Genomic DNA, 26,930 nt, shown 5'->3' with positions numbered 1-26,930 from the left:
CACAGACACGGGAAAAAGTAGAGACAAAGGCTGTGCCTTGAGAAGCAGCATGGTGCAGTTGAAGAGCACTTGACATGACACTGTAAAAACTGAAGTGATACAAGCAGTGTAAGGAAGAAATCATGGTGCATTGACACCCAGACCCCAGATTGTCCCATGAGACTGCTCTGGTCAAATACCAGAATTTTCACACAGACAGTGTTCCCTAGATAGATCAGCAGGTCTCCTGTCATTTCAGTGAGAATCTAACGAGAGTATTGACATCCTACAGAATTTATTGTTCACTGATGAAAACGACAATTTGGAAATTAAAGTAATTGACTTCGGGTTTGCACGCCTCAAGCCACCTGACAACCAGCCGCTCAAGACTCCATGCTTCACCCTTCACTATGCAGCACCAGAGCTCTTGACGCACAATGGCTATGATGAGTCCTGTGACCTGTGGAGCTTGGGTGTCATCTTGGTGAGTTTGTCCTAACAGCCAGTAAGCCTGATCTGCTCTTGGGTGTCCGTGGTGTGCAGCTCTCATGGCAGTTTTCCTTTGTTCATGAGAAGCTAGGTGCGCCGGCCTGCTCTCTATAACCAGGAGAGCCCCCACTAGTGTGCATTTCTACTTCTTAAAGCCTGTAATAGAAAAAAGTAAAATTTCGTTATTTTGGAAGATTCAGGTTGCTGTGGTTCAGATAAAGTACACATCATTGTTTTGAAAGAAGCTAGTACTGTGATTACATAAGCCATATACTGTGTTAGACAAAATACTAAAATAGTGGCTCCTTAATAAAAACACTTATTCTCTGAAATTCCACACTAAAAGTGTAAGTAAACAGGATTGTTTGGGATAAATTGACACGTTTAATAGCTACAACTAGGAGTATATATAGTACCTTACAATTATATGGGGAACATGCTTTTCACAAAATGTGCATGATATGAAACTAGAAAAACCTGCACATATGTTCACCTCAAAATAGCTTTACTTGGTCTTCATATAATCTGTAATGCAGCATGTTAAGGAGGAACTGCAGACACTGCAGAAAAATAGAACTGAAAATCACATCTCACTAGTCAAGGTTGATATGTGGAAACTTCTCTCTCCCACCTCCCATTGCTGCATGGATGTGGGTTCTTAATCTGTCTTTGTCTACACAGTGTGTGTATATAGGGTGGCTGGGTTTCTTTTAATAACTAATGGGTTATATTATACCTATATTTTGAATTTCCAGAATTTATTGAACCATTTTTTGGTAGTAATTAGTATTTCCTCCCATTTTTCACTAGTTATAAGCTGTAATGATAGATCTTTTTTATATGCATAGTTGCATTTATCTCACAGTTACCTTAGAATTCCCAGGAGGGAATTAAATAAACTTATATTTATTTTAACACAGATGCCTAGACTTTCTTCTGTCAGGGTTAGTAGGCATTATCAACTGTATGTGAACACATTGGATATTACCAATTTTAGCCTTCAGTAATATTACATTGTTCTTAAGATTTCAGGCATTTCTTTAAATATGCAGTGTGAGCATCTTTTCACCCATGGGACATTTATATTTTATTTTCTGGATTGCCATTTATGAGTTTGTCTCTTTTCCTCCAGGCAGTTTTTCTTAGAGAGAATTAAAGCTCTAATAAAGACTTAACTCTTGTGTCCATCAATAATTGGAAATGTTTCTCTGGCTTATCTTTTCTTTATAATAAACAGGATTTTTATTTATTTTATTTTTTAAATTAGTTTAAGAAAGAAATGTTTTTGCTCTTTAATTTCCATGTGTCAGTCTTATCTTCATGGAGTGTGGCTTTGATGTCACTACCCCGCCCTCAACTCAGGATTACGGAAATACTCTTCTAAACTTCCTCCAGAATCACTTTCTTATTTTTATACTTCAATCTGTACTCCATCTGCAGTTTATTTTGGTGTCAGTTTGTTTCCCCTGTGGCTAGCCACTTGTCCCTGCAGGATGGCTCTTTATTTTTAAGCCTTCTATGGCTTTCGTCTGAGCAATTTAAGTCATCATTCATCACTTTCAAACTAAAGTAACATATTTAGGGATAAGAATCTTTATTAAAAGTAAACAAGCAACTTCTGTAGGTTGGAGGGTTTAAGACTTAAATTTATGACATTTCTTACTAGTAGCAATATCTTAAAAATATGTAAATGAAAAGATCCCTTCATCTTTTGTATTTTCTTTTTCATTACAAAAGAGAATATTTACATTTCAGACCATTGTGACCATCAAGCTCTTTTAAGGTTTTCAGTGAGTTTCAGACATGCAAAGAAATATAAGCTCCTAAGAATATCCTTATTACTTAATATGTGTGTGTGAAATTATTTAATTTTGTGTGTGAGAGGGTGTATGAAAACAACCTTCTGGAAAGGCAAGGGTAGAAGCCACACTGCTTATTAGTTCTAATGGTCAAATATTTAAGAAAAACAGAATAAAAATCAGGTTAATGGTATCGTAGAGCGTAGTCATGGTGTCTAGACTGTAAACACTAATATTGTACAAATTACCAACTTTTTTAGTAGATAATTTATTAGGAAAAGGATGTCTTGAGGCCAGGCTTGGTGGTTCATGCCCATAATCCCAGCAATTTAGGAGGCTGAATTAGCAGGGCTTTCAAGTTCCCAGGCCAGCTTGGGCTATAATGTGAAATGCTATCTCATCAAACAAACCAAGTTACTGAGTTGACAAGACTTTGAGGTTGCAGGCCAGCCTGGGTAACAGTGTGTAATCCTGTCTCTTCAAACAAAGCAAAGTAAAGTGCAAACCCATGTATTAGAAAGCCTTAAGGAACGGAATTTGTGTACTTCTTGAATCCTAATTTCAGAAAAACCTAACTGAAATTGTTTGTTAAATTCACATTCTGAATATAATTGATATAATTACAATGTATCCTCAGTGTATGTGATACAATGAGGAAAATATAAACGTTGATTAGATAAAAGCCTCTCCCTTACAACTCCCACCTCTAGGTAGGAGAGAGGTTAGTGGGGAGGGGGCCGCAGACCACTTTACTTCTCCCGGCTGTTTAGGGTCTGTGGGTTCTTTCGGGGGTTATACCAATCTCTGTCAACAGCAGACACAGCAAGCAGTCTCCTCCAAGCCGTTGCATTGAATCGTTTCTCTTGTCTATCTCCAAGCCACCATCCATCTCTGGTCTCTCCAAACTGCCACTCAGCACACGCCATTACTGCACACTACACTTTCTCTTTCTGGACTCTCATATATTTATACTCTCAGAGCCCTGGACCACGCCCCTCTCTGTGCTGCACCCGAGGCAGGCTGTTACCAGCTGGCAAAAACCATGCTCTCCCACACAAGGGGATTATCAGCTGTGGACAAACTAAAGCCCAAACTAAAATCCCACACTTGGGATTAAAAGAAAAACATATTAACATAACATAACTGGGTTTTATAAAAAACAAAAGTTCCAGTACATGCATTAAGTATCAAAAAGTTTTGCTACTTTTTCCATATAAATGAATATGTCTCAGATATCTAGATCCTACCTTACTCTGCAGTAAGTATACAAAGCACAAAACTTATTGGAGTTCTTTGTTTTATCTTGGAATTAGATGCCCCTCTTTCATCTTGCATTTAACAAATAGGAATGTTTTTAAATAAATTATATTACCTTTATTGAATCAAATAAATTACTCCAAGGAAATGCGTCCTATGTGGTTTGATTGTAACTTAGAATACACCAAGCATGTACAGTTCTTGTTTAAAATGCCCAGCTTGCATAGCTTGTCAGTCTGAGTCTGCTTGTGCTGCTCATAATGCTGCAAACTGAGTGAAACAACAGAAACTCATTTTCTTATTGTTTTGGAGGCTGGAGAATGCAAGCCCACAGTGTTAGGACTGGTGTTTGGTACAGACCCTCTCTCTGGGTTACAGCTGGCTCCTTGCTAGCTCTCCTTATCCTTTCTGTGACAAATGCTTAAACAGACAGAGCTTTCTGGCATCCATTCTCTTAAGGGTACTAGTTGGATCAGGACCTTCATGCATAACTTTATCCTCCTTACCTCCAGAAAAGCCTTTGCTCTAAATACAGTGATTCTGTGTATTCAGCATCTAAATTTAGTTAGGGGAGATAAAACATTCCATCTACAACATGATATTTATAAAACAATGTTCGTGCCTATGAAGTAGCACATGATTCCATTTAAAACATTTTCTCCAAGTGTTTTCTTCTTCTTCTTATATTTTTGCTCCCAAATTTTTACTCTTATTTTCCCTTTTTTTTAATTTGTGCAATTATTTTTAATATAATTTTTTATTATTACAATTTATTCACTTTGTATCACAGCTGTAGCCCCGTCCTCATTCCCTCCCCATTCCATTTTTCCTCCCTCCCTCATCTCCTCCTATGCCTCTTCCCCAGTCCACTGAGAGGGGAGGTCCTCCTCCCCTTCTATCTGACCCTAGTCTACCAGGTCTCAACAGGACTGTCTTTCATAGTCTTCCTCTGTGGCCTGGTTAGGCTGCTCCCCCTCAAGGGGAGATGATCAAAGAGCCAGCCACAGAGTTCATGTCAGAGACAATCCCTGTTCATTATTAGGGAGCTCATTTGGAGACTGAGCTGCTACGGGCTACCTCTGTGCAGTGGGTCCAGGTTAACTCCATGAATGGTCCTTGGTTGGAGTATCAGTCTCAGAAAAGATCCCTAGGCCGAGATTTATTGGTTCTGTTGTTCTCCTTGTGGAGCCCCAGACCCTTCAGGTCTTTCTGTTTCCCTCTTCTTTCATAAGATTCCCTGCACTCTCCCCATAGTTTGACTATGAGTCTCAACCTCTGCTTTAATACCCTGCTGGGTAGAGTCTTTCAGAGGCCCTCTGTGGTAGGCTCTTGTCTTGTTCCTTACTTTCACCTTCTTCCAATGTCTATCCTGTTTGCCTTTCTGAATGAAGACTGAACATCTTATCCAAGATCCTCCTTCTTGCTTAGCTTCTTTAGGTGTACAGATTTTAGTATGATTTGGTAGATACTCATTTATAAGTGGATATTAGACATAATATAGGATAATCATACCAAAATCTGTACTCTACTTTTTTAGAAAAGTTAAGAAAGTAATACTGTGAATGTTTAAGACTTTGCTGTATTTGCTTTTTGTGTGTATGTGTGTCTTTTTTTATTTTTTTAAATGAATTTTTTTATTAATTATACTTTATTCACTTTGTATCCACCCATAAACCCCTCCCACCTCCCCTCCTAATCTCACCTTCCCTCCCCGTTCTTCATGCATGCCCCTCCTCAAGTCCATTGATAGGGGAGGTTCCCCTCTCCTTCCTTCTGATCTTAGTTCTCATCAGGAATGGCTTCATTGTCATCTTCTGTGGCCTGGTAAGGCTGCTCCCCCCTCAGGGGGAGGTGATCAAAGAGCAGGCCAATCAGTTTATGTCAGAGGCAGTCCCTCTTTCCATTACTATGGAACCCACTTGGACACTGAACTGCCATGGGCTACATCTGTGCAGGGGTTCTAGATTATCTCCATGCATGGTACTTGGTTGGAGTATGAGTCTCTGGAAAGACCCCTGTGTTCAAGTTTTCTGGTTCTGTTGCTCTCCTTGTGGAGTCTGTCCTCTCCAGATCTTACTATTTTCCTCTTCTTTCATAAGATTCCATGCACTTTGCCCAATAGTTGGCTATAAGTCTCAGCATCTGCTTTGTTAGGTCTGCAGGGCCTTTCAGAGGCCTTTCAGAGGCCCTCTGTGGCAGGTTCCTAACTTGTTTCCTGTTTTCTTCTTCTGATGTCCATCCTCTTTTCTTTTCAGGATAGGGATTGAGCATTTTAGTCAGGGCCCTTCCTCTTGATTAGTTTCTTTAGATGAACAGATTTTAGTAGGTTTATCGTATATTATGTATCTATATGAATGAGTATATAGCGTGTGTGTTTTTCTGCTTCTGGGACAGCTCACTCAGGATGATCCTTTCCAGTTCCCACCATTTACCTACAAATTTCATGATTTCCTTTTTATGACCCTTCTATGTGCATGCTCTTTGTAAATACAAATACACACATGTAAGACATATGTGGAAACAGACTCACATATATAAGTATATAACACATATGTGTGTAGTTATTTCTTTGATTTTTGCTATACTGTTTGCAAATGAAAGAAAGTTGTTCTTCATAGAATTTGATGGGTAGCTATTAAACAAAAATTCTGAGATCTCCTCATTCATTGATGGGGGGGCTGCTGTAGTTATAAAAAAAATTTCAATTTTGATGTCATAAAAGCCATGCTACTTCATTTTGTAAGTCTTTGAAATGTGTTTGTTACTTTGGTGGTAGAAGTCTTTAAGTCTTTAAGTCTAATAATGCTTATTGTAGTATCAGATAAATTGTGCTCATGAAGTTAGTATTAATTTATTGGCATGATTTGACAGGGATTTTTTTTTTTTTAGTCATTCTGATTTTTTGCTTTCCTTTTCCATGGCAGTATACAATGCTGTCAGGGCAGGTTCCATTCCAGTCTAATGACAGAAGTTTAACATGCACTAGTGCAGTAGAAATCATGAAGAAAATTAAAAAGGGAGATTTTTCCTTTGAAGGAGAAGCATGGAAGAATGTATCCCAAGAGGCTAAAGATTTGATTCAAGGTAAGACTCGCAAGAAATCTGGTATTCTGCATCAACTGTAGTGTCTAAGTAGAACCATGCCCAAGACTCAAGTTTGTGTTTGTTAATTGTTCCAGAAACTCACAAGGAGTCTAACAGTCTTGCCAGGTGGCTTGTCTTCTTTTTCTCCCTCTTCTCCCTTTATAACCTTATCCCATTTCTAGCATAAGCTACCACATGGCTCCTGCTGGCATCTCAATGAGCAGATCCAAAACGAACCTCATCTTTTCTTTTTTGCTTTCTTTCCCCCAAACATGTACTTCTGTCCCTTTTCTTTTGAATGATGGCACTACCCCAAGGCCAGACCATAGAAACAGAAGCCTTGGAACACCCAGGTTCCTTCCTTTCTACTCACATGACTTTCCAGTCAGTCCTGCACCAACAGGGCAGAAATCATACCTTTTCTCAGGGAAAATCCTCTGAAAAGTCTCCTGTAGCTTTGTGTCCAGCTCCTTAGCCTTCACAGCCAGCCTCTCATGTCCTGGATGCCCTGCCTCTGCTTTATTGTCCTGTCGCACACTGCTGTGGAATGTTTTAGTTCCTTGTGGATCAAGCTTTCAGAGGCCTCTGCTTCTTCACACATGGTCCTCTTAGTCTGGCACCTTCTTCTCATTATGTGGCCTTATTTCCTAGAAGCCTTGTAGGCTGAACACATTTCCTGTGTTCAACTCATCTGTTTTTGCTGCTGCACTGGTCCTCTCAGGTTAGAATAGCCATCCTTGTCTCTATGTCTCCCATTCTCTCCTCTTTGAGTGTGTGCCCCTACGTCTCTAGTGCCCTACTACATCCTTTATCCTAGAAGATGGCTAGTGTTTGGTTCATCTGGAGTTTACTAAGTCACCAGTGGAGTCTTTTTGAGGGGTGGTTATTTTCTCTTATGTGAAAAGCCAGTTGGCTTACATACAGCCTCATAGAAATAGGTTCTTGTGACCTTTTCTTAAAATCCAGTGTCCGCAAGCAGATTTCGGTCTTTATGAAAACACATATGTAGGCAGTAAAGGCTTGTTGAAGCTATCATGCTTTAAAAACATAATTGACCTTCATATCTGAGACTGATTGTTAAACTGTTTAAAGTGGAAAATGATAAAATTGCAATGCCTTATTCCCACAGGACTTCTTACAGTTGATCCAAATAAAAGGCTAAAAATGTCTGGCTTGAGATACAATGAATGGCTTCAGGATGGCAGTCAGCTGTCCTCTAATCCTCTGATGACTCCAGACATTCTGGGATCTTCAGGAGCTGCTGTGCACACCTGTGTGAAAGCAACCTTTCATGTAAGAGCCTGTTCTGTGCGCGAGCATGGTTTAAAAAGTCTCCTAATCATTTGTTCTTGTTGGGTAGCATTGGAGACATGATCTCCATCAATACATTTAAAACAATTGTGTACTTTTAACTTTAGGTGTGTTTTTAAAAACTGCTTCCTATTATGAACACATTATGACTAGAAAGTGCATGGCAGGCCAGAGTTACTAACTCACAGAACACTAGCTATTTAAAATGAGTTTCTGAAAGTGGACAGTAATCTAATGTTTGAATGTTTGAAAAGTCAAACAACACATACAAGAACTCTCTCAAATGAGAAATCATTTCCTAGAAAAATATACAACAGAACATTGGGAACTAAGGCCTATGTGAACATCCACTCTTTAGCAACCCATTAGTGCACAGCTGGAGGCAGGAAGGACATGAAGGAGATGAGCTGTGCTAAGTGCACATTGTATTGAAAGGCTGAGACTCTGTATCACTTTGTCCCCAGCAGATGCACACAGTTGAGATAGTCAGTGCAAGATGAGTTGAAAAAGGCAGAAAGCATCTGAAAGGATTATCCTGGGGAAGGAGAAGGAATAACACTGTTCCAGCTACAGAATAGGATTTGAAAAGCTGATAAATGTAACACATGAAGGACTAGAGAGAATGGCCATAGGAATCTAGTTCTTCTCAGGGGCTGTGACATGGGCTTGGCAGGCATCACTGTAGCACTCCTCATAACCAACAGTAGGGAAATTCAGGATGGAGTGAGTGTGGTGGAATCTCAGCACCTGGGAGGTAGACACGGGAGAATCAGCCCAGGTCATCCTCTGCTACATACAAGTCTGAGGTTAGCCTGGGCTGCCTGAGACCCCTATCTCAAGTAACATAAAACACAAGCTGGAGAGATGACTCAGTAACTAATAGCAGTGAACCTGCTCATGTTAAATAAAAAAGTACTTTAAGTAACACAAAAAAGCAACAAAGAGAAGTAATCACAATTCTGAGACAGCTCAGCTGTACAGTTCACACCGTTGCTTGATGTCAGAGCACTTGCTGTCATATGTGAGGCCCTGCTCTAGTTCCCACTAGAGAACTTTGTGTGCGTCTTAAGAGCTGGATGGAAAAGTCCTCTGAGCTTTGTTTGAAGAGCAACGTGGAACTGTGGTTTTTCAGAAAAACTGACTTCTGCTCATAGTCAGAACTACTAGAAAGTCTTTAATGCTGTTATCCTCATATCATTGTTGTCCCTCCTTTCTCTGCAGGCCTTTAACAAATACAAAAGAGAAGGGTTTTGCCTTCAGAATGTGGATAAGGCCCCATTGGCTAAGAGGAGGAAAATGAAGAGGACAAGCACCAGCACAGAGACACGGAGCAGCTCCAGTGAGAGCTCCCGCTCGTCCTCCTCCCATTCCCATGGCAAAACGACACCCACCAAGACACTGCAGCCCAGCAACCCCACAGACAGCAGTAACCCGGATACGCTCTTCCAGTTCTCGGACTGAGTGCTGCGGGACGTGGGCTGTTGTCGCTAACCCTTACACCTTACTTCCCTCAGCATGTGCCTGAGGTATGTTCTGTGCTTTAAAGAGATGTGTCCCATTGTTCTCATTGGAATCTGCCTCGTAATGAATATTTTTCGGGAAACCTGTCTGGTTATCCTTGTCCAAAAGCACTGGACAGACAGCATTACTGTGAATAGAGGACACATGATACTTTTTTAGTGGACTAACATGATGCCAGCTCAAGATTCTTCTTGAAACAGCAAAGGTTTCTGTAATTTTAGTAAGTGGTTAGATAAGTCATGGATTTTTCACCTGTCTGCCAAGAAGACTTGATGACTTCTGCCATGCCTGGTGGACAAGGAAGCTTTTTAAGAGACTTGCACCCTCTGGGTAGCAATTACCAGAGATAAAGGTCTGTTTTTGAAAAAGATGCTATAATGAATTTTATGTATGGCTTGTTTCTTAAAAGAGAATTTTAACTTATTGTTTTTATTTTATGGTCATATATGTTGATAACCTGCTATTATTAATCTTTTTCTAAAAAGCAATATATATATATATATATATATATTTAAGAACTTAAGGTCCTATGCTCTGCACTTGGGACCCATCTGAGATGCATGCTAAGCTATGTTTATTTTAATTTTGCACTGCCCTTTCCTGGCAGTTTGTTTTAATGGTTATTGCAGGAGCTAAGGTACATGTCTCTTGGTTTTATGTAATATGGCACTTTATAAAATAGTGTTGGTATTGTAGTCTGTCTTATAAGGTGCACTGTTTAAAGCATATGTACTGTATTTTTGGCATTCTTTTCACTATCTAATTTGTCCTCCCATCCCTCTTCTGCTTTCTATGCAGCAAGTAGAACAGGATGGTTGTCCATGACTCCTTAGCCACTTAGCACCAACCTGAGGAGAAGTAAAGGGACATTGAACTCAACACTGTGCTTCGCATCTGCACACTGTGTTGTACTACAGTGAGGCATTCCCTCCTGTAGTCATGTATTATGGACATAATATTTTAGAGCCTTACCTATACTTGTTTTGAAATGTTTCTGTTAAATTTTAAATCCACAAAGCATTTTATAAACTTATGCAGAGCACTTTTATTGCTCAAAAGTTCTGAATTCATACAGAAAACAAGTGCTATGCCATGAAGACATTTCACTGAAAGACTGCTGTATTTTAAAATACAAAGTAATTAATTCCCTATGCAAGAAAAGAAATTATAGGATTTGTATGGTTTTTTTTTTAAAGCCATTACATGGAATGTCAGGACTCCAAAAAATGATCTCCGCTATGTTTACAAGAATCATGCTTAAAAAGATACTGCCCAACATGCTTATTTTACAGTTTTGTTAGTGATAATCTCTTCAGCATTAGTTTGGAATTTGGACACAACACCTACTTATCTCTTTCTTAAGATTATAGCAGCATTAATTTCAAGCAGTTATGAATACTAAAAATACTGCATTCTGTGTAATGGTAGTATATTTATTACTAAATCAGTGTATATATTAAAAATATAGGCAACAAAATGGTAAATATTAAAATATTTTCAAAACATTATATTATCCTGTTCACTTTTTGTTCACAGTAGTTACTGGGGATATTTTTTGATACTCTGACTGGCCAAATGGCTATATAATTCTCATTGAGTCAATAAAAATTTTGTACTCCTAGTTTTCAGTCATTTCTAGTCATGATAGGAAACTGTGTGAATTATTAATAAACTGTAGCCATTTCAACAAAATGTGATGCCTTTGAGCACAGGTTTTTAATAAGAATATATCCACTTATTTTTACACTGGATATATCTGGGTTATATTTGGAAATGTATAAGTTAGTTCTTGGAGTTATTTATTGTATATCCTGGTAGGAACTATGAGTTTCAAAGTACAAAGTAAGGAGACTGTTTTGCCAACAGAAAGTAATCCAGAAAAGTGTTTCGGCGTTCCCTCATGATTGATTAGTTCATAGTGAATATTGGAAATTGATGGTTTTTCATTTCTTCACCTTGTGTCCTCTGGAGGATTTGATAGACACTGAAATGGGCAAAAGTAGCGTAAGAAGAAGAGATAAGGCTATCTGAACTGGTGAGCCTAACTGAGTCGTCTAGAGGGAGCTTGTGGAAAGACATCAGGAGACTTCAGGAAGATGCAGCCACCGGCACCCGATTTATAGGCACTTGAAAGGCAGTACCTAACGATCCCTTGCAGAGTCTGTGTTAGTGGGCAGCAAGGTGTCCTTTAAGAAACACAGACCTTCCATTTGGTCACATCAAAATTAAACAGTCAAAATGCTCCATACAAAAATACTTAGTGGGGCCTGGAGGAGATGGCAGCAGTTAAGACAGACGCTGCTCTTGGCAGAAGGATATGAGCTCCACTCCCGGCATCCATTTCACACAGCTCGCAACAGCCTGGAACTCCAGCTCCAGGGCATCCCATGCCTGCTTCTGGTGCACCAAAATATTAAGTGAAATGACTTTTGATTTTAGGAGTAAAAAAAAGTAGGTCAACGAAAAATAAATATCTACTTTAAATTTTCTTTATGACAATAGTTTGGGGAATAGAGTCAAGTCATCCTACCCTTCTTTATTGATTGTACTGTGTTTAACTTATGCTACTGAATATCCCAAGTCACACATTTTATAATTGCATTGAAAGGCAAGGATAATAAGAAAAGGGATGTGAGAGGGAACAAGACTCAAGGAGACCAGTTTTTCTAATTACTGTGGCAGGTCCTGTTGCTGAATGAAGTAATTTAGCTCTCTTGAAATCCATCATTTCTCCCAAGCCTCTATAAGAAACCATTTAACTATTGGAATGAAGTGAATTTCAACATGATTATCTGTCTTGAAGTTGCAGGCTCATTTGTGCATGAAAACTGCCTTTTTCTTTTGAGATTACTGCTAATTAAGTTATTATGCAAATGGCTATATTTTAAATGTAAGGCAATTATTTTAAAGAATCCTACTAGGGTAACAATGAGTGATCTGTTTTTTTTTTAAATAAATAAAATTCTTTATCTAAATGTGAACGCAAATATTTTATAAGAGCATATAATTTATTGTCTACTTGTTTGCTTTTCTTCTCTTCTTTCTTTTTTCTGTTTTTCAAGTCAGAGTTTCTCTGTCTAGTCTTGGCTATCCTGGAACTCACTCTGTAACCAAGCTGGCCTCAAACTCAAGATATCCACCTGCCTCTTCCTCCTGAGCGCTGGGAATAAAAGCCTGCACCACCACCGCCTGGCCACTTTTCTTCTATTTCAGACATCTATTTTTGTTAGATTTATTTACAACAAGATGCTTTAAAATGTTGGAAGTTTCGCATTGTTGGCCCTGTACACATTATTTTAAAATGTTGGAAGTTTCGCATTGTTGGCCCTGTACACATTATTTTAAAATATTGGAAATTTCGCATTGTTGGCCCTGTATACATTATTGGCTTTTTATGCCTTAGAGCTCCTGGCTACTTTCAGGTGTTTTCCCAGAGGCCAGCAACAGCGTGTCTGGTGTGCTTGTGTGGCAACATCTCTAATATTACTTAGTCTACTGAGTTAAATTCTAATATGTTACTCAAGCTCTGTCAGAATAAGTGTCTCCAGGTGAATTATTATAATGAAATATCTTTGATCTACAGTGCTTGGCCTCTCAAATGTCTTATACCCAAACACCTCAATTTTTTTTATCATTAACTATACTACGTGAGTTCCTGTTGCCACTTGATACCTTTATCCATCACTAAAATGAGCATAGCAAGCTCTCATGAAATAGAAGTCACCATTTGGGTTATGTTTGGTTTCTGTTTGTCTGTTTGTTTGCTATTTGATTTTTCATTTTGTTTTGTTTTGTTTTGTTTTGTTTTGTTTTGAGACAGGGTCTCTCTGTGTAGCCCTGGCTGTCCTGGAACTCACTATGTAGACCAAGCTGGCCTCAAACCTATCAGAGATCCACTCCTCAATTGCTGGGATTAAAGGCATTGTGCAAAAATGCCTGGCCCTCATGACTCACTTTAAGATCCAAGGATGGGGGAACCCAAAAGATTCACAGAGGAAGAAGTATGTCTCAAATGTTTTCAGTGTTGGCTGCTTGAAGAAAAGGGCTGCTACAGCAATACAAGTTTTATTGCATCTTAATAAGTAGCTTCACTCTTGATTTGGAGTAGTTATTTATTTATCGATCATGGTGTCACATGCCTGTAACACCAGCTCCAGGGGGACCCAGTGCCTCTGGCCTCATGGTACTTCCACTTATGTGCATATACTAACACACAGACACATAATTAAAAATAAATCTAAGAATGGGTTTTAAATGTGTGAAATGCAGCTACAAGAGTTCACCATTATGCAAAAATTAGCATTTTTTTACATAGATAAGAGGACATCACTACACCCTATCATCTTACAGGACCACTGTCACATGTGGTCTGTCGTTGGCTAGAGTTCATCACATGACACTTGATGTTTGCTTTAACGCCAAATCTGCCACCAGCGAATTCTCTACGCTTTTAATTTTTTTTTAATATTTATTTTGCTTTTATTTTTGAAACACCTTTATTGGAATAAAACTTATCAGTATGAACCAAAAATTTTAAAGGTACAGGTCAGGGTTGCCTTTAGTTTTGAAGGATAGTTATGCTGAGCATGAAATCCTAGGTATGCCACTTTTAAAATGCTGTTCCATTTGTTAAATTCTGTCTCAGTCAGCTCTGAGTTTTATTTTGAAGAGAAGGTTTTTTGTTTTTGTTGTTGTTGTTTGTTTGTTTTTCCCTTCTAGTCACATGGGAGGGGAACAGTTGAGCAGGCTCAGACCTTGAAGCCTAAGCTGACCTCAGACTTCTGACTTAGCCCCTCTAGTTCGGGGAATTACAGGTATTGCCATCACCCCCTGCTCTCAGACCATCTTGAAAGATTTCCTCTCTATCTTTCTTTCAAAACTTTGAGTATAAGATGCCTATGTGTGGTCTTTTAAAAGGATAATAAACTTATAGACTCTGTTGATCAATGACTTTCCTTATTGGAAGGTTGGGGGTTTTTTGTTTGTTTTTCTTTGTTTGTTTTTGTTTTGTTTGGTTTGGTTGGCTGGTTTTTGTTGTTGGTTTTGTTTTTTTGTTTGTTTTTCAAAACAGGGTTTGTGTGTATGTCAAGCCCTGGCTGTCCTAGAGTTATTCTTCACATCAGTGTTCCAGACCCATCCTCTCTGTCTTCCTTTTTAGAAATCCCCAAAGCCTCTTCCCCATGTTCTTTATTATCTCCCCATCTTTTCTGTTTTCCATCATTTCCCCCTGTACTTGAACCTGTATACATTTTACCAATTTGTCCTCTAGTTCATTTGGTCTCTCTTCTCTCATGTCTAAAGAATTTGAAATTTAATATTATATATATTATATATTATATATTATAATATCAAGTTCTAATATATTCATTGACTCTTACATATATTCCAAGTACCTAGTGAATTCCCAATCTTCCTTTTTGTTTGTTTTGTTTTGTTTTTTAAGACAGGGTTTCTCTGTGTAGCCTTGACTGTCCTGGACTCACTTTGTGGACCAGGCTGACCTCAAATTCAGAGATCTGCCTGCCTCTGCCTCCTCTAGTGCTGGAATTACAGGCACCAGTCTTCACTCTAGTATGTAGATTGGTCCTTACATACTATTCTCGAACGTATTAATTAAAATTATTTCAGCTCTCAGAGGAAAAAAGACTGACTTACTACATGTTGGTTGTTTCTGTTGTCCATATTTCTCTTGTGTTTCAGTCATTTTGTTTTGAGCTTGCCTTGTGAGTTTATCAAATGCCTTGTATTGTGTTTTTAAGATCACAGAGGCCCTGGGTTGTTGGTCTTCTCCTGTGAGGGTTACGATTTCTTCTGTCTATCACATGAATTGCAGACAGAGCCTTGTGACTGCATCAGGGGTTGACATTTGGACGAATTGGGCCATACATACTAAATTTAGCGGTTACTCCTAGCAACTGGCCACTGTGGGTTTCCAACTGAAAATCTGGGTTATTTATTCGGGCCAGTTTACCATGATGAACCTGAATTCCCATGTCTGTCTCCTCAGTACCAAGAACTGCTAAGACCTCTCTCTGGCCAACTCTGTCAGCTTTCACTTGCTGCCACTGCTGGCCTTCCTGAAGCCTGGCCTTGTGCAGGAGAGTTTAGGATTGAGAGACACCCCCAGGGAGCCGGTAGCAGTTAGTACTCCTTGTTTAATTTCTTGGAGTGGTCTCCTCTCTGGGACTTTGCCCTCAAATCCTAGCCCAAGCTCCAGCTTCATGAATTCAGTGCTCTGCTGCTCTCTGCCTGTGTTTGCTGTCCTGCAAAGGGGCCACGGTGATTGTGACACCCACCCCAGTGTGCTGCTGCTCCTGTTCTAAGCCTGTGTTCATTTGCTCCGTGGTGCCTGTTATTGATGGCACAAATTTCTGTTAACTATCATGGTGATTTTCAGTGGGTTTTCTACCTCAGGCACAAGCCACTCCAACTTTGGCCAAGAGCAGAAATGTGCTGGTAATCATTTTGGGTCACTGTTGAGTTGTGAGAGGGCACCAGGTTCCTCTCAGATCACAGGTCTTCATTAAGGTTTTGTGCCCCTGTTTCAGGCTAGATATTATTGTAGACATGGGCGAAAGATAGAAAAGATGAGACCTTTTGTCTTTTTAGAGACAGAATCCATTTAGGTTTCTGATTTTTTTTCATTGTACGTTAATTATGTAGGCTGGTGGTGATGGCCTTTGACTATGACTGTTCCATGCACTAGTGTCTTGTGCTTCGCTCCTAACCACCCTCTCTACTACCATTGTTCTTTCCTGAGAACAGCAGTCGTTTCTGTCCTACCTTCATGTCATCTTCCCCCCATATATGAGAGAAAGCATGTAATACTTCCACCTCTGTGACTAGCTTATTTTGACATATTCTCTAGTTTTCTTCACTTTCCTGTGAATGACTTAACTTTATGGCTGAATAATGCACACACACACACACACACACACACACACATATGTATACATGCATATATATGTATATATAATGTTTTCTTTATATGTTTATCTGTTGCCGATTGGTCCTTGTAGTAATTATCATTGGCTATTATGAAACAGATGTGGTAGGGAGAAACTGGGACCTTTTGGATGATCACACTTTGTTACTTTCTATAAATACTTATAATATTTTGTAATTATATGGGCTGTAGACAAGGTCCTGGGTTCAATCCTCAATGCCAGGAAAAAAACAATTACATGAAGACTAGCCCAGTACATCACATTTGTGGACCACTTGTTGAAGGCTAAAAATGCTTAATTATATGTTTTTAAGTTGTGGCTTCCAACAGACGATATAAGTACATGAAAAGTTTACTTTGAAGCATAAGGGTTGAACAATTTGAGTTAAAATTATAGAAAGTAGCTGTGGTGTTGTGACACATACCTGTGATCTCAGCACTCTCGAGGTTGAAACAGCATCATTGAGAGTTCAAGGCCAGCCTGGGCCAGCCTGAGACCTCTCATCAAAACCGGAGGCTGGAAAGGTGGCTCCTATATACCAAGTTCTGGCTGCACAAGCATGAGGACCAGAGTTCAGGTCCCAGGCACCCAGAGACATGCATCTATAACCCCAGCACTGGGAACGCAGACACTGGCTGATCCCAGGACCCGGCTGACCACCCAGTCTAGCAAAGTGCTGAGCTCCAGACAGTCCCTGTCAAAAAAAAGGGGGGGAGGGGATGAAGGAGCAATAGAGGAAAATGCTTAGTTAGCCTAGGCCTCCATGTACACACACACACACACACACACACACACACACAATTTAAAAACAAGAAAAATAAAATAATAAAACCCACAGGAACAAATTTATGGGGAACAAATGAATCTATGGAAGAAATTCCTTTTCCTAAGTGTTAACATGAGATCTGATCATCAGTACACTGAGGTTTCCTATTTTAACTTAAGGTTTTTGAAAAACATTTCACAGGTGACTAAGCCCTCATTAAATGTATTAAGATACTTAAAAATGGTCTTGATGTTCTCAGTCAGTCTTTCAGAATAGCTTCCATGTCAGCATTACCAAGAGAAAATGCTTGCTGCTCACATACCACTATCATATACTTCGGTCAAACGAACTGTCCCACTGCTCTGCTCTTATTCTTCCTTCAGGAGCTGTAGCCACTCTGGAGCATTTGAACATTTAATCCCAACACCTGGGAGGTGGAGGCAGAAACACCACGAGGTCAGTGTCCTCCTCTAGGGGCTGGAAAGATAGCTAAGCAGTTCCGAGCACTTGTTCTTACAGAGGACACAGGTTCAATTCCTAGCACATGCACGGCAGCTCACAGCCATCTATGAGTCCAGTTCCAGGTAATACGGTCCTCTGTCCTGATCTCTGAGGGTACCTGGCATACACGTGAGATGGAGACATATGTGAGTGAAGTACTCACAAGCATAAATCAATCTTTAAAAAAGCTTAAAGAGTGCTTTTCTTGTCTAGTTAGTGAGTTTGTGGCCAGCTTGGGTTAAATGAGAACCTGTTGAGAGAAAAAGGAAAGAAGGAAGGAAGGAAAGAAAAAAAGGAAAACTGACTTCATCTAAAAGAAGTATCTTTCTGCTCCATGCACAGAGTCAAAAGGTAACTTTGCATGGTGCTGGGGCTTAAGCTCTGGGCCTCTGTGCATGCTGGGCAAGGGTTCTGTCCCTCGGCTACCCACCCAGCCTAATGATTTGTACTTCTGAGTACAGTGCATTTTTACATGATAAAAGTTAGTCCAAAAAACTAGAATTTCTTTACATATGCTAGTTCTAAGAAATCTTAGATGCACTTCAAGGGCCAAGCAACAGCCCTAAGCACCCTGGACTTGGTGCTTGAAATAGTGGCTCTCTAAACACAAATGCCTTCATACTGCATGATGTCATTTCTATTAAAAATACAGAGTGGGCAGAACCATAGGGAGTGGAAGCTCTGCGATTTCCACAGGTTGCTCTGAGAGGGAGGTGGGGGGGTGACCACTTAGTGAGGTGAATGAGCTAACAGCGCTTGGGGTGATGAAGTCTAGAACTAGGTAGCTACAATAGTTGTATAGTGTATAAAACTCATGAATGGTACATTTAAAACATTGGGGGAGATGTGTTAAGAGGGGCCTCCCATGCCCACCTCCAAAATAACTGAAAACTAGAGGCATCTAATGTTCATCTTATTTTTTGTTTGTTTGTTTGTTGTTTTTGTTTTTCCAGACAGGGTTTCTCTGGCTGTCCTGGAAGTTTTATTGTAGACCAGGCTGGCCTCAAACTCAAAAAGATTTGCCTGCCTCTGCCTCCTGCATGTTGAGGATTAAAGGCATGATCCACTGCACCCCCGGCTACATCTTAATTTTTAAAACTCTGAAGAACAACAAAACCCACTCCCTAGAAAGGGTAGTCACTTGAGAAATTGCCCAAACACTGAGTGCTAAAAGAATGTCACCCCAGCCCTCATTTGCATGGTAGGTATTACTGCTGGGGAGGAAAGGCAACCCCAGTATTCCAGCCTCTGGGGAGGGAGAGGGGCAGTGGTTTCCCTAATGCCTAACAGGCCAGAGTGCTGTATTTTTACTGGTGACCACACCCAGCTTCCTGCTCTAACTGTTAATCAGGAGATCTCATTTCAGCTATGTTCCCCTTTGGTGAGTGCTTCCTGAACTCTCTCTGATCCTGTACTTACTGAAGCTCTCAGAAACAGGTTCAAGTGCCTGGTTAATTGAAATGTTTCTCACAAAGCTATTGGATCATTGGTCTTTAAAGCAACCAAAATACTTTTTAAATGTTGCAAAATTATCTCATCACTCATAACTCTGTGTGTGTGTGTGTGTGTGTGTGTGTGTGTGTGTGTGTACATTTTTTTTAACAGTGCTGGAGGTGAGGGACCAAACCCAGGTCTTCATGAATAACAAACACAAGTTCCTACTTCTGAGCCACATCTCCAGCCCAAAAATGTCTATCTTGGGTAGTAATTTTTATTCATGAGACCTAAAAGTTTATTAACATAAGACTGAACTCAAAAGATGTATTTCTCCAGGGCCTGGAGAGATATGTCTCAGTAGTTAAGAGCACTGGCTGCTCTTCCAGAGGACCAGGGTTCCATTCCCAGCTCTCCCGTGGCATCTCACATCCATCTATAATGGGATCTGATGCCCTGTTGTAGGATGCAGGTGTACATACAGATAAAGCACTCATACACATGAAAGAAAGAGAGAGAGAAAGAAAGAAAAGTACAAACATCTTATTCTGGCCAGGTGAGGATGGTGCATGCAAATCTAGCCTGGTCTACAGAATGAGTTCCAGACAGTCAGGGTTACACAGAGAAACCCTATCTCAAAAAAAAAAAACAAAAACAAAAACTAAAAACAACAAAGTAAAAAATCTTTTTATCCACTGATTGAGACATGCATGACATTGGTTCCTGGAGGAACAAAGAGAACTGTTTTGGAGAAAACAAATTGGGCTCTGAAATTTTCATAATGCTTTTCTTAGCAAACATGAATAGATTTTTTTTTCCAAACTCCAGATTGTTTTTCATAAAATCTTAATGTGAAGAATGTATGTTGCCATACAGTAAAGTTAGTACTTGACATTTTTTGAGTGGCAAATGTTTTGGAAATTAATTGTAATGGTAATTATTGAAATGTTTTCCTTAATATATTTAGAATAAAATACACCTACATGTAAGAACATGGATAAGTTTCGTATTGCATCATAGTCTAGTTCTTTATTTTTCTTAAAACAAGAATAGGCTGGGAGATACAGGCCTATTTATAGTAAGTCAGTTTATAGCTTTGTCTGACGAAGTTTGAGGAAAATCTACTGTCAGAACACAGGCAGTGTTTTTACATCTAAGTCTGATGTTAGCCTCTTTTGCTTAATTTTTTGAATGTTTTTTATTTTGGTTCTGATTTTTTTTTTGTTTTGGTTTTGAGACAGGGTTTCCTGTAGCCCAGGCTGGTATCATTCTCACTATGTAATGTAATCACAGATGGCCTGAACTCCTGATCCTCCTGCCTCCATCCTTCAAGTGCTGGGAGTACAGGTGTTTGCCACCAGGGCTGGCTCTGATGTTTGCTTTCTAAAGTCAGAGTAATCAAATCCTTAAAAATCTGAAAAACTCTTTTCACATGATGAATCCATTCTGTGAAAAATTGAATTTTTGAGAATTTTAAGTAGAATTTTAATTGAGCAGCATATATGTTGTGGAACCTAAAGCTGTATGTTTATTGGTGACTGTACGTGATTTGCAATCTTCCTTAAGTAGGCTTTTTGGAAATTACCTCTGTGTTGGGTTTGTGTATATTTTTCAGTGTTAGAGTACCATGTCTGTAATAGAAAGTTGTTTATGAAATCTGGTGGCATAGCTTTTGGAAATTGTTAAACTTACACATGATATGTGAAATTCATACTTCAAATGAGGCTCCTTGCACTGTAATTATTTACAATTCAGTTACATTAGCTTTATCTTTAAATAACGAAAATATTTCTAGTTACTAAGTGACAGATCAGTATTATGAAGTACACATATGTGTGTGTTTATATGGATACATATGCACATTTAGGGACCAAAACCATGAAACTGACCATCTGCCAGGGATCCCCTCCTGTCGTGAAGTACTGTCTGCTGAAAATGATGGGTGAGCCGAAAGGTATGTTAGTTTCTTTTCCATAAAAGGCACAGGTGCACACAATTCACTCTCGTGAACTAGTTGTTTCTAGTTGTTTTCTTAAAGACCTAATAGACTGTAATGGGAGATAAATCTCCAGGTTTATTTTACACTTAGCATCAAAGACAGGATTTGAGGTTAACAGAGGGTCCGCACCATCATACTTTCAGTATATGAAGCACACACAGTCGGAAAGCACTTTGATTTGAGTTTTGTTTTTTTCAAACTGAAGTAAGGAATTATTTTCTTGATTGGCTTTATCTAGACATCACAGATGTGTTGTTTGCTTGCTTTATAGTTGGTAGGAATTCTTTTGTTGTTGCTGGGTTAGTCTCCCTGCTATGTTTTAGGATTTGGTTTATTTTGTAAACAGCACCCCAAGTCCTTGTTGGAAAGAGAGGAAAATTAAAATGTCCAGCAAATTCTTTGTCTCCTAAGAGAGCTCACTCTGTGATTGACTGACAGGGGGCTTCAACCGCTTTCTGCCCAGGTTCCTGCTCTCCCTCCTTCATAAATATTTTTAACCTTGAGGAAAATAAAGTTGCAGGTGTGCCTCTCAGTGGCAAAAGAAATGTGCTTTTTTTTGGTGGTAAATGAGCTGTCCAGACAAAATTTTGGCTCCAACCATCTGTTCTTCAGTGAAACTTAGAACTTTGGAAGCCTTTCTTGGTGGGCTTCTTGTAATTAGATTAATAATTACAAATAATCAAATACTTGCTGTCTGCACCCTCTAGATTTTGAAAATTAGAGGTTTGATTTGAGGATACTTTTAAGGTAAGTTTCCACTTTTAAAGTTTTGTGAAAAAGAAGCAGGGAAGCAGTTTTGTACTGGTTGATGAACTTAGTGACTGAATGATTCACCCTGCCATTTTATGCCTCCATTTCTTCATCTGCAGAATGGAGATAATTGTACCTGGCCATCCTCCCTTAGGACCATTTCAGGAAGAAAGGTTCACTAAGGTTCATTGATCCCACAGATAGGCAGAACGAAGAGCTGGATTTTAAAGTGGGGACTTGTTATACAGCAGGAGTGTGATGAATAGTGACTAGCTTGAAGCAGAATCTGAGGCTATGCCAGGTGTAAAGCAGGGTGATCTTTAATATTTGTTGTTATTCAACACATTAGTAAAGAGCCGTGGTGTGTATTGTAGGTATATTGTAGCATGGGTTTAATATACATCTTCTCACTTGGGTAATTTGTAGACTGTCTTGCCATTTGGGCTGACTGTTCACCAATACATTTTCCTGCCAGAAGCAGGGCTCCTTCCGGCTGATGTCACTGCATGTTGCCCGTGTGATCTCTTCCTAAGAACCTTTGGAGAAGGGTGAGCAGCTCCCACACTCTTGATGTATACTCTTTGTTCCAGAGGATCCTAAAAACGTGGGCCTAGTCATCTTATCTAAAAGATGCAAACCCTGGATGTTACCTTTCTTAAAAGGCATAACACATGTAGTATTTTCCAGGCTTTTTTCCACGATTTTCCCATTTTTTTCCCCCTTAATTTCTTTAATAATTTGAAAATAATATCTCTTTTTTACTTCTCTCCCTTGTAACAGAGTGGCAAGGAGGGGGAATGGTGTGTGTGTGTGTGTGTGTGTGTGTGTGTGTGTGTGTCCTCCTGGGGCATCAGAGTTATTGCAGGGGAAGTAGGGCCAAGACTGGAAATGGGGGCCAGTGGTGGAATCCTAGAGAAAGGCATTGACTTGGTTGGTACCTGTGGAGGGCGCAAAGGAGCAGATCCCTTTCCAGGTCTGACCAGAGTGTTAAAATGTTCTCAGCCTGTGTTTCCACCTACAGCTCAATTCCTAACATCTGCCAGACTGTGAAGCTACATATTGATCCTTTTGCTGCACAGCTTTGGGGCTGTGTATTTTAATTCTTTGTTCCATTTGGGGAAATCATAGAACCTTGGTTTTGCTTACTGGCCCCAAATTAGCATTAAAAAGCAAGTCACTTTTAATTGTCTCTTTTCTTCGGGTATTTTACACAGACACACACACACACACACACACACACACACACCCTTCCTTCCACCTAAAGGAAGCAATGCTTCATCTGAGCCCCGTTCATGTTACCATCTTACTTATTATGCCATATGAAGCCCTTAGCAGAAAATACCTGTGTGTCACCGCCATAAACCATTTTAGGGTTTTCTGTACAATCTCACCTGCTTCCTAACAGTCCATGGAGGTCTGTCAGGCAGAAGCTTTTTGCAGCCAGAACGGGTATATTTATAAAGCACAAGACCCATAGTCATCAGTAGGCCTTTTGAAAAGTTTGTTTTCAGCCGAGTGAATGCTGGTTCATCTCGTGCCAAAACTGTCTGGGGCTTCAAAGGGCTAGTGTTGAGGGGGTCTGGTGCTTAGACTGTCTCTGTGGCCTTTTTGTTTGCTGGCTCTGTTGCTTCCTGATAAGCAGGAGCTAATTCATCATTCCCCAAACAGGAGCAGAGTGCCCAGGCAGGCTCTCCTAGCAGACTTGGGCCTCCTTCTCACATCTTGCCAGTGAGCAGAACTGCTCACCATTCCCTGACTGACATGATGAGGTTCTTTGCCTGTGTGTCTTCCTCTCCCCTGTTCTCTCACCCTTCCCCCGCTTTGCTTTAAGAAGAAACAAAAGCACCTGGCACTGTATGGGAGTCTGTGAAGGGTGTAAGTGAGCCTTGCTTTAGGAGTACAATATTTCCTCTTACTTCTGGGGAAGAATCGGGTTGGACAATCAGGTCTTTGATACTTTGAAAGCTGGTCTAGGGGCCGACCTTTGACGGTCACTCAGACCATGCAACTCACTTTTCTTTTGCATGGCTTGTTTTCTAAGTGTCCTTGGAAGAAATAAGAAACTCATTTTTATACTGTACAAAGAAGTTATTCTCATGTCAGTGATCAACTTTATTTCGTAAATCCATGCCTCTTCCATTATTTTTATTAGTCTTTTTGTTTGTTTAACACCACCTGCATTTAGTAAGTGGCAGTTTTTCTGAACATGTTTTCCTGAATTTTATATTTATATTCTTTATGACACGTTTTTGTTTTGTTTTCTTTTTAGAAAAATTGATTCTTGCTGGGCTAGAATCTCCATTCATTAATTTATGATGAGCATTTCCTTTCTGGGATCATTTAGGAGAGCTGGAGGGATATGTTCTTTTGTTGCTGTAAATACTCATAGTTGTCTTAGTGTGTTCAAATGCTTTCTTGTATTGATAATTGATACTGCCTTTGATTAAAGGTGAACCATGTAGAGCTGAGAAATTTTGTACTCTAAACTACTCATGTAGAATTTTCAGGATTCTATTGCTAACTTCTCCTTAATTGTTGTAACAGGCATGTACTTTATCCTTTCAGAGTCTAGTAGTGAGTTTTTCTTTCTTCAGGCAGGTCTGCTCAAAACCACATGAATCAAAAACCAGCTGTATTGTAGACACGTGCTGTGTGCCTGTTTAGGGGAGGTGGTGGGCAAGCTTCATGCATAGGTTTCGTTTTTAACAGAACAGTAAGGGCTTACTTTTCACCAGCCTTTGTGTATATGAAGATGTGTTTGTTGAGCTTTAAAAAAAAATAATAATAAATCTGTCAATGTACAAACAAATACCTGATGTCTGGCCTGGATTTATGAGGATTTTCTTTGGGGGAGTGGGGTTTATGGTTGGGAGTTTTAGTTTCTTTTTAACTAGGATTATTAAAGAGGTACAAGGATGCATGCAATACTTCTATATTTTATAAGGCTCCATTTACTGTGTGTTTGAACTAGCTTTGTTTGTGGAGAACAGGCAGCAGTTTCAGAACCACACTGTTCCTCTACTGTGAATGTACTTTGAATGTACCCACCTATCCATCCACCCATCCATCCATCCATCCGTCCATCCATTGTTCACTCCCTTCTGCCTGTATTGTGCAGCCAGCGTGGTAGAAAGAAAATCTCCAAGCAGACTGTAAGGGGCATCTAGCTGGGTCTTCTTCAGCACTTCTCAGTAGCTGGTTCCCTGGACCCTTAGCTTTCTCCACACACAGCCTTCCTCAAGCCACCCTCTGCCTCTGCTCCAGTGGCCACTTATTGCTCATTTTTGTCATCTAAAGCTCACTACCTTCATCCCTCAAGGCCAGCTTCTCTCAGTTGAAAAACAAGACACCTTAACCAGATGGTTTGGGAGGCAGCATGAGTTGATGGAATGAGCCTGACTTGGGCCAGATTAATGATCTACTGCTGTAGCATAAACAGTACCCAAACTTGGTGACTGAATAACTCATGCCTTTCCTCCATGAGTAGCTTAGCTGGGCAGATACTGGCTCGGAGTCTCTCAAGCTGCAGTTAAGATATTGGCCAGGGTAAGTCAACCTTCCTCCACTATGACGAGTCAGTGAAGTTCATTGTTTCCAACTGAGGCTGCGTGGAGGTTTTTCTTACATTTTCTTAAACTGTATAAATAACAAATGCAATGTTTTTTTCCTTTTAATTTTCATTTTCTGAGAAAGGAGCTTTGCATCACAGTCATGACTTCCTGCCATTGTCTTTTTCTGGGTTTGTTTCTTTAGCAATCACAGGGCTGGAGAGATGGTTCACTGCCTAGAGTTCTCACTGCTACTGCTCTTCCAGGGGTCCTGAGTTCATTTCTCAGCAGCCACATTGGGTGGCTCACAACTGCCTGTGACTCTACCTCTGGGAGATCCAACACCCTCCTCTGGACTCAGGACATCTATGCTTACACATGCACAGATAAAACACACACACACACACACACACACACACACACACATACACACACACACACAATTTTAAAATAAAAAATAAAACTTGAAAAAAAAAAGAAGAATCACACCCTATCTTAAGAATCACACCCACCTTCCAGTGTCCAGAGTCCTCACTTTTGACCCCTTTCAAACTTTTTCCTCCTCTCATTGGGACCTGAATTTTCCTTCCCTTGAAAGAAACAACTTTTACAGCAAAGAATATCTCAATGATAGGGGCCACCTCAGCAGTATGGCGAGCACTTGCACAGGTTGGGCCTGGAGACAGCCCAGGATCACACACAGGATCTCACAGCAGTGATTCTTCAGCAGACACCGCTCTGATGAGCCTTAGATCCAGCTACAGACTCCAAACAGCCCAAACTTCGTAGTAAGAGCTTTAATCCTGGCCAGCTCAGCTATGTGTGCTGTCTCTAGCTGATGCAGACAAGATTCTGAAATCTTAAAGCCAGCCCCATGGATTAAACTAATTCAAACACATACTTAGCTATTTATAAGACCAAGAAGTAGTAATCCTCAGGGGTTAAACCTAGCAGTGCTACAGGCCATTATTTAACCTGCCTCACAGAGGTGTGGAACAAAGGGGGCTAACCTCAGACCATCCAGTTACCCACCGAGGGGTAGCGCCGGCCTGTAGCTGCCTGCAGTAAGTGTTAACTCTGGAGAATGATGGAGCTCAAAGAAAACAGACAGTTTCTAGGCTGTCTTCATTCAGAGCGCATTTCCTTGTGTTCTCAGCACACACATCAGGGCCAGCATTGCTCTGCCTGGGCTGGATTTTGACACTTCTGTCAGACTGCTTAAAAGCTGACCATCCCCTTCTCTCTTCCCTTCCAACTCTGAGGCATCTAGAAAAATCATTACTCAGACAGTGGCTGTAGGCATTAGCCTCAGACATCAAGATCTGATCTCTAAGTGGGGGAGATTTTGGAAGGAAAGATGATTCTTTGGGGGGGAGAAGCCCTTTTTGGTGTCTAACATACCTCAAGAGTTATCACTTGCCTGGAATGACTTCATCTCTTACACCATAAACAGTGTAAGGCCTTGGAAAGCCTGCAAGTGTGGGGTGACTGTGGTGAGTCCTGGCGGTAAAGTGGGATTTGGCTAAAATGAAGCCCTGGGATTCT

The 26,930-nt window shown here is 40.1% G+C and overlaps 1 protein-coding gene across 3 annotated transcripts in view; it reads left to right on the top strand.

Moving 5' to 3' along the window:
* The window catches only part of Rps6ka5 (ribosomal protein S6 kinase A5), a 185,651-nt gene extending 161,005 nt beyond the window's left edge, over positions 1–24,646 (top strand). For all 3 annotated transcript variants that reach the window (XM_060388048.1, XM_060388047.1, XM_060388049.1), the window contains 4 exons: positions 272–463; positions 6,449–6,608; positions 7,738–7,901; positions 9,141–24,646. In XM_060388048.1, coding sequence (XP_060244031.1) covers positions 272–463; positions 6,449–6,608; positions 7,738–7,901; positions 9,141–9,380 — 756 coding nt within the window. In that variant the 3' untranslated portion in view covers positions 9,381–24,646. The remainder of the gene's footprint in view (positions 1–271; positions 464–6,448; positions 6,609–7,737; positions 7,902–9,140) is intronic.
* The last annotated feature ends 2,284 nt before the right edge of the window (positions 24,647–26,930 follow it).

The sequence above is a fragment of the Meriones unguiculatus genome, chromosome 7 (genome assembly GCF_030254825.1).
Source record: "Meriones unguiculatus strain TT.TT164.6M chromosome 7, Bangor_MerUng_6.1, whole genome shotgun sequence".
NCBI lineage: Eukaryota > Metazoa > Chordata > Mammalia > Rodentia > Muridae > Meriones > Meriones unguiculatus.
Note: the sequence above shows the minus strand (reverse complement) of the source record. Positions and strands in the feature narration are given on the sequence as shown.